Raw genomic sequence first — 9,287 nt, 5'->3', positions numbered from 1 at the left:
AATTTAACGTATCAAAAATGTGAGTAAGGTGCTGGACAGCTTTGGCGGATCTATTAAAACTCTGTTTTAAAATATGCAAATAAATGCTAGCGTTTTCAAACAACATACATTACCAATTACACAATAAATTGCTTATTTGGCATAGTGATAAAAGTGAAAGTAAGACCCAAGTAACAAAAAACAAGAAACGACGCAAAATACACTCACTCCCTGGTTTTAAATAAAATTAAAATTAAAAGCTTCGTAAAAAATAAATGATAAATAAATAAAAATTAAGGCCACTTGTACAGAGGACATTGTATCATATAAAAATATGAAGTGTTTATTCCCCCGCTTGCGTGGAACATGATCTAATACATTATAATGCAACGGGAGAATGAGCAAGAACATATTACATGATATCGGTCTGATTAATAATAAATATACATACCTTTCGCAAAGTAAATTGGTTTTATATTCGTAAGTGTATAAAATTATACTGTACAGTATTTATTTTTTTAAAAAAATCATATGCTTTCTTTTATTCTTAATAAGGTTATGTTTGTAAATAGCATTGCTACAAAAAGCATTGTGTTTTACCACGCGGTAAACATTTTTTAATTCAGTTCTTTGTTTATATTCATTTGACTCATTAAATCAATCATCAATGAATAAAAAAGTACATTATAAAAACTGAAATTAGTTGTTACTTTGCCTAATAATTCCCATGGTACAGCATTCCGGTTATTTTTATATAAAACCCGTGGAAAGCCCTTTGGTTGAATAATTCCGGTTATTCAAGACATTTCTTCTACGGGAAGCCCCTCCTTTACACTTTGAATGGGGACGGAAAAGGGTACTACGGGATAACATCTTAGCGGATAGACATGGTCGTCAGTCCATCTATTGCTTCCAGGGGCCTGGTTTCAGAAAACACCAGATACATGTATTTAAAACACATTTTTATTTAAGTTTAAAAGCAATGCGTTTGGTTAGTTTTCGGGTGGAAGTATGTTTCACTTTATTATATATAATTATTTTATCAGGGTCTTTAGTCTTGTTTTTGCTTTTTATAATTTTCCGTCCCGTGGAAGGAGAGTTTTCGGGTGCTGAATTATTACGGGCTCGTGTAACCTTTGAGTAGCCGTTTCTATTCCATGGGGATTTTTGTTAGAGTGGACACTGTTCTAATGCGAGTGAGTGAACAATGACGGCCCTTTCGACACATCTCCAAAGCCTGTTGTGAATATATTACCTGATGGTGATTTTCGCAACAAGTAAATATAAATTTTTACAGCTTTAACAACAATGCAAATTTAGTATTAAACTAAATATTTTGAAAGTTTGACCTTTATAATTATCTAATTTGTGTAATTTGAAATCTTATTTTCTGCATAACAATTCTGTCAAAAGAAATCTTTAAACAGCGTGAACCAGATGGTGGGTAATTCATATCAACAGAGAAAATATTTTTTGTTTGATGCATCCTCGATAGACTCGTGCAGCATGTGTTCCTAAATTTGTAATTTTGGAACAAATTTGTAATGTAATGCATTATTGATTTGTTTTTGTTCTCTTAATGCATGTAGAATTTTTTTGCAATTTTAAAATTTTCTTACATAAAATGATACAGGATATATTTTTTGCGTATTCAGTTATTTGCGATTAATAAAGATCGAGAAAATTCAACATCGTCAAAATTTCCGGCTAAACACTAGCTTTTAAATACATTTGATCAATGAAAACACGAAAATAAGTAGTAAATACAACAATCAACGATGTAAAAGTGATTATATTTAAAATAACTTAAATAAATCGTAAAATTCAAAAGCTAACTAATGCATCTTTAGCAGTTTTTATGAATTATCAAACTGCGTTTTTTTCTACTGAATGATGTAGCTGGATGAACATTTTTTTTTATTTTAAAGTCATTAATAAAAAATTACATATACTGCTTCAAATCTCTTTTGAAGTAATAAAGTTCATATTTTGATATTGTTTCTTAACCTTCGTAAGTTTTTCATTTTTAGGTTCCTTACTGTGATGTTTTTTTGTTGTTTGTTTTTTATCCATGTGAAACTGGAAAATTTATTCATCAATACAATTTAATTGACAAATAGGTTTAGGTTTTCGCTCAACGTACGGTTTAACATGTTCATTTGCTTTAAATCAATTTGGATATATTTTGCAATGAACAAGCGTTTGAAAAATGCATAACACTATCTTAGTGTGAAAATAAATATTAATGTCCATCCTATTCAACTGTCATACCTTTAAATATCTTAATATCACTATACATCATGAGTGTGGGTTTATTGATAAAAAAAAACACATGATCATTTTCTTAAACCAAATAAAGGTATCTTCTTTAACAGGTAGATAAAGACACGACCTTTGTACACTAAATACTATTATAGATTTAAGCAGATAACAAACTATCAATTTATAGCACGAGTACTCTAGTCTTATGGACACTTGATAAAAAATCATTTATCAAAATACCTGATGCACAGTTTGTTTATTTATTTATTAACACCACGCCAAACAGACCCAGTTTTTGAACGTTCAAACATTCATGAGATCTTTAATGTGTTCTATGTTTTGACCCCCTTGGTTAATTCACATGACTTGAAATTAACTTAAAATGTCGGTATTTCGATACCAGATTTATTAATTCATGTACAACAATGGAGACATTTGCCTCATTTATCACCTGTAGCATCTTCGTCCATTTTCTTTTGTGTGTCTCAGCCAAACCACCACATATTCTTTTCATCGTAGCAGACGATCTTGGTAAGTATATTTTTTGCCCATTATTGCCAAAAATTCATGTTCTCTCCTTTAACCCTCTTCATGTAAGATTTCTTTGAAATATTTCAATGCTTGCTAATTTTTGCACTGTTTATTTGTTTTACTTGATTAAGTTTTTTTTAAATTCATTCTCATCAATGTTGACTTTCTTCTGATTTAAAATAAACCCTGTAAAGACAAGTACCCGTTGTTGTCGCTTATATCCTTTTATCGTTATTTAGTCTAACAACGTAAGATAATTGTAAACTTATAGCATATAAATATTGTATCATAAACGTAATTTAATCATATAAAAAGCAAAATTGTTTTCGATGTCCCTGCGGTCGCATGAACACAGAGGAACATAGTGCTCCACTTAATTTGAAACAAATTTATAATAATAAAAAAGTTTGCCTTGGATGTGTGAAAGTTGATTAAAATCAGTTTTTGTGTGGTTAAGGGAAAGAAATAATGTTGTTTGGAAATACAGGAAATGTAAAATACTATTTAAATTCAGAATAACAATTAAATTTATTGCAAATTATATAAACGTTTTTCTTAAGGTTGGAACGATGTCGGATTTCGGAACCCCGATGTCCTCACCCCAAACATCGATAAATTGGCGCGCAGTGGGATGATCCTGAATTCATCCTACGTAATGCCAGTCTGCACACCGTGAGTTTTAATGCTTCATTAATTAGTACCAGTAATCAACAATCATCAACAATATAGCCCGGGTAAGTCTTTTTATCCGAAAGATAGAATTTTAAGAGGAGATTTCATCATGATTTTATATCTTCAACGCTACGGATTTATGGATCTATTTACGTTTCTGTGCATTTTAGATCAAGGAATTCATTCATGACAGGTCATTATGCCTTTAAATCTGGATTACAGGTATAAATTGTCAAATGTAACACCATCATGTATAAACAAGAGTTAATATATTAAATGTAACTAAGAGAAAAACGTAAAGAAAAATGTATTGTACCAAATTTACTTTTAAAGAATCGATTTCAAATAGCGGAATTCAAAATAATATTCACAATAGCATATTCTATTGTTCTTTGCTCTGCCAGGAAAAAAAGATATCATTTTAAAAGATACCTTAGCTTAATTCATATCATGGTTCAAATTATTTACTTATCAATTTTAAAAACGTAATACATTTGGAAATAGTATCATGATGTATTTTCTTTAGCAATTTTACTCATGTATCTTAATAAGAACTAATTCGAACGACTTTTCAGCATCTTGCGATTAATCCACAACAAGCCACTTGTGCCCCTCTAAACTATACATTTTTACCTCAGAAATTGAAGGAACTTGGTTATGCTACTCATGCAATTGGAAAGTAAGTAGTTATTTACATGTAATTTACCATTTTGCGAACTAAAATGATTAACAAAATTGTGCTTATACCTAAACTTAAAAAATGGACGTCTTCAATAAGATTCCGTAAATGTACACTTATTATTAATTACTAATTCACAAGTTACATGTATACATTTCATATCACCACAAGTGATTTAATATTTTTAGTGAAAAGAATATCAATAAAATGAAGCAAATTACTGCATAGATTGAAAACGTTTGTTTGAAGGTGGCATTTGGGATTTTGTAAATGGGAGTGTACCCCTACATATCGAGGATTTGACACATTCTTTGGATTTTACAATGGCCAAGAAGACTACTCTACTCTCAGTGTCGGTAATGAACATCACGTGGATTCAAAATAAAAACATAATTTAATTTTGAACAAATTAAACTATACCATGTACGTTGTGAACGGACAATAGCTCATAAGCAAAGAAATAACTTAAGTTTTAATTCATGTAAAGGTTTCAAAAAATCTTCTTTCATTAACAGCTGGAGGTAAAGACTTCAGAGACAATAAAGTACCTGTAAACGCAACAGGTGAATACTCCACAGTAAGTATTTTATTTACTCTTCGTTTAAGAAAACTGTCAATAGATAATAGAAATAGTTTAAGAAAAAGACTGTTGGGCTTTTTAAATCAACAAAAGCGTTATAATATATTTAGTTAGTATCATCGGGTTGATACGCATTTCAATGGGACTGATAAATTTTTATGCATATCCTCAGATCAAGGAAAAACAAATATTCAGGATATGATAAAAACAATCAGTATGATGAAATAGTAATTCATACCTGAGAAAATAAACGAAATTAAACACTCTTGGTTGTATAAATATAGAGCTTTTTATCTGGTCATGAAAAATAACTTTTGCAAATCCTTTAATTTGCCTCAGTGATAAATAAACATTAATTCATTGGAAATGAATTTCTTTAACTTTATTTGCCAACCAGTTTTTGTATTCCCGGAGAGCAGAGTCAATTATTAAGGAGCATGATGCATCCAAACCGATATACATGTACTTACCTTTCCAATCTGTACACGCACCCCTTCAGGTGAGTCTTTAATCGTCCAAATGAGTCGAATGAGCTTAAACGTAATTGCACATCACGTAAGTTTGATTGAACCGTACTAATACTTTTTAATCCATAATTAAATCTACTTAATGTACTTTTCCAACTTTTAAAATCAATATTATTTTTATTCATGCATTCCATAGGTCCCTAATAGGTATACTGACATGTACACCAATGTACATACCAAAAGCCGCCGGACTTACATGGGTAACTACTTCTGCCGTTGTTTCCTTTTCTTTGGAAAATTTGTTTTTGAGCGGATCAGCAAAATAAAACGCCTATTAAAATGAAAACATATGAATCTAATTATTTTGAACCATAATCAACCATTGTTTATCAAATAACGTATTTTTATCTGATGTGAGCATTTGACAAAAACCTCATTGAAATTTCATTCAAACAATTTTATTGATACTATTACGAGGTTGTGAACATGTCTTCATAATGTAACACGCTATTCTTCTACAAATAATGAAACAAGAAAAATGAATTTAAATACTGCACAATATTTTACTTTTCTTGACATTACCATATTTTGACCGTGTTTTTCATCATCAGGTATGGTAACTGCAATGGATGAAGCTATCGGCAACATTACAAAAGCTCTAAAGACCAAAGGAATTTTTAATGATACTCTTATTATTTTTACTACTGATGTAAGTAGTCCACATAATAAATTCACCAATATCAATGAAAAAACTTATAGCTGTTAAAGGGGGTATTAATTGAATCTTATCTGTAGTGTTAGTCATTTCCTTTTGTGTTGCTATCTTCCACTGTGCACTTTACTGAAAAAATGGTAACAAATGTAAATGAATCTATAATGCTTTCAATTCTTTGATTTGATAATAATAATATCAGTGTAAATGTTCCGGGTATTTATAGAATGGTGGTGCTGTTAAGTTTGCTGGAAATAACTACCCTTTGAGGGGTGGAAAGGCCACCTTGTTTGAGGGAGGAACTAGAGCTACTGCTTTTGTGACCGGGGCAGGAATACAAAAGTTTAACTATGAATATTCAGGGTAGGTAATTTGGCTCTAGGGTAAACCAATACATTATGCACGATGTTTGCACAAAATATTAAAATAATGAAGTTCACATTTATTTAATTAAAAAATGATTAAATAGCTACCAAATTATATTTATAAAGTAACTGGCCATGTATCACAGAAAGGCAATAATGGTCATTTAATAGCTGCATGACTGAAATTAAAAGTTCGGACTGAAATGTCACTTTCATTGGTTTAAAAATGACACTTGACTGCTGTATATATCTCTATGCTCATCTAGGAAGAAATAATATTCGGCAACATGGCCGACGCTTATGTACTTATCTCGAAATCTCAATATAATTTCTAGTAATACAAAGACTGCGTTCTTCATTTCTTAAAATGTTCGGAGTAGTTGCCTTAGAAAATAATTTTAGATAAGAGTGGTTGACCTTTGAATTTGATGTCTCGTTGTGTTTGGAGTAACTAAAATGACGTCGAGATTTGCTCAAACCTCTGCATAGAAAAGAGATCAAATTAAATCACTACCAAACATATGAAGTAAACTAAGGGGCAGTGAAGATTTTTAAGTGAGAATGAGAATTCTGAAGAATTTGACTTTGAAAAAGTAAACGAGATGTAGGACCATTTTTACATGAACTTGCGTAGATCAACGATTTTGTGAATAACTGTCTCATTTGATCTTCGGGAAAACAAACATTTATAGGGCTTTTTACTGACTAACTACAGAAATAAATCGAGTTAATCAATCTCATAGACGGCTCGACCTCGCCTCATTATTTCTCACTACTTATGTAAGTAGTCCACAAAGTACATGTATATATACATCACTTATTCAACTAGAAAGTAAATAAATATTAAATGCATCATATAAGTCATTGATCAATACTTCGACTCGCCGTCTATGGGATTGATCAATCCAATATATTTATGTAGTCAGTTATAATCGTAATATAAGTAACACTGCCTTATCGAACTACACAATAAGCCGTCCATTTCCATTGGACAGTTATGACTCTTTACCGTTCAAGCTCCTACTTGACATATGGTTGAATGAAATCGAACTACTCCTCAAATGTAGGAAAAATTATGACATTTTCACTGAGAGATTAAAGCAATGCTAACTGGTATATATGTATAGTCAAAATATGTTCACATAGCATTTAACAAAAATATTTGACATTATTAAGCTGAAAGTTTTAAGAAATGCTTGACAGTGTAGTCTAATATCTTGTATCTAATTTTTTACCCTAAAAATTATTTGATTTGCATTTTTTTCCCTCTTAATTCAAAACATCTTAAAAACTGCTCGTGATATTCGAAACACGCTACTTTTTCATCAAAGCCATGTTATACTGAAATATATCGCACACAGTCTCACAATCTTAAGATGTTAATATGAGGGCGTTTTGTTTTCATCAGAACTTGTGTTGTTCTTTGCAATTTTAGCATTATACATGGCGATTAATACTTGTGTCAAACAAATTGAAAATGTCTAAAATGCTTATATTAGTAAAAAAATAAAATTCATAGTTTAAACACTTATATGTCAAGTTTGGAACATGATTGAATATAGTGAAAGGTTCATCACAGCCTCGTGTAGAATTTTAACATTCGTAACTACAATTTTGGTATAAGTTCAAGAAGTTTGATATAATGAATCATTTCATTTTTATCGACGGAATTTTCTGAAAAAATACTGGTTTTATGAAATAGAATTTTTTATTTTCTTTATTTTAATGAACCATCATTAGACGTTGGAAATTTTTAAAACAATTTTATTCTTTACTAGATTAATTCATGCAGTAGATTGGATGCCAACTGTGCTTAGCGCCGCAGGAGGAACAGCAGGTAATTGCATGGTACAGGTGGTGAAAAAAAAACACGTTTTGATATTTGTCATTCGCAACAATGTATCAAAGCCTAAATCTGTATTCAAAATATAACATTTCAAATATTGTCAGTAAGCATACGAATACGCATATTTAGAATCATTTGGAATGTAAATATATACGAAAAATATATATATATATATATATATATATATATATATATATATATATATATATATATATATATATATATATATATATATATATATATATATATGAAGACTCGAAATTAGATATATATATATATATATATATATATATATATATATATATATATATATATATATATATATATATATATATATATATATATATATATATATATATATATGAAGACTCGAAATTAGATGGTATTGATCAGTGGGATAGTCTTCGAACAGCACGAGAATCGAAAAGAAACGAGTTTATCTACATTGACGACTTTAGGCCAGAGATTGGTGGCCATGCAGCCATAAGGTATGCCGGCTTCCGGATGTATGGCACTGAACCTTTTAAATAGAATAGGCTGATTTAGATTTTAATTACATTTAGCTTTTGACGGTAATTTTGCTGATGATTATTAAGTCGAGTTCATAAAACAAAGTTTTTAAGAGAAAATTGTTTCTTGGAGTAGGATAGGTGACTATAAGTTGATTGATGGTTATCCTGGGCTCCACCAAGGTTGGTACAAGCCAGATCATGTAGGCTATGACCTGAACGAAGATGTTTCGACAAACTGCATGCGCCCTTTTTTCGACAAAATGATGCTCTTTAACTTGCAGGGTAAGTGAATTGTTGTTGCGTATAAACAGTCTTTATAGAGTATAATAATTTTTATCTGGTTTATAACATATTTCTGTGGGGTTTTTTTTATTTTAGACGACCCTAATGAACATGTCGATTTATCCAGGAAGCACCCAGATATAGTGAAAAAATTGAAGTCGAGACTCGAGTACTATCATAATCAAATTGTTCCTGCAAATTTCCCTAAGAATTCGGCATCGTCAGCCCCAACCAGTTACGGAGGATTTTGGTCTCCAGGATGGTGTTAATGTGTTGTAGACTAAAAAGGTCTTTAGTGTTGTTCTTTTGAATAATTTTAATTGTTTTAAAAATATAAAGCTTAAACAGACAATAAAATTTTTTTGATTGGGCATATACATAAATTTGTTAATCATAAAGT

At 30.4% G+C, this 9,287-nt stretch overlaps 1 protein-coding gene across 1 annotated transcript; it reads left to right on the top strand.

Moving 5' to 3' along the window:
- The first annotated feature begins 2,489 nt into the window (after positions 1-2,489).
- LOC128175265 (arylsulfatase B-like) lies at positions 2,490-9,287 on the top strand. The gene is made up of 14 exons (XM_052840766.1): positions 2,490-2,772; positions 3,333-3,444; positions 3,615-3,666; positions 4,020-4,123; positions 4,373-4,479; positions 4,639-4,700; positions 5,101-5,202; positions 5,367-5,430; positions 5,782-5,879; positions 6,109-6,245; positions 8,026-8,084; positions 8,461-8,581; positions 8,739-8,887; positions 8,984-9,287. The coding sequence occupies exons 1-14, from the start codon at positions 2,667-2,669 to the stop codon at positions 9,154-9,156; spliced, it is 1,446 nt and encodes a 481-aa protein (XP_052696726.1). The 5' UTR covers positions 2,490-2,666; the 3' UTR covers positions 9,157-9,287.

The sequence above is a fragment of the Crassostrea angulata genome, chromosome 3 (assembly GCF_025612915.1).
Source record: "Crassostrea angulata isolate pt1a10 chromosome 3, ASM2561291v2, whole genome shotgun sequence".
Taxonomy (NCBI): domain Eukaryota; kingdom Metazoa; phylum Mollusca; class Bivalvia; order Ostreida; family Ostreidae; genus Magallana; species Magallana angulata.
This window is presented reverse-complemented; position numbering and strand designations above follow the sequence as displayed.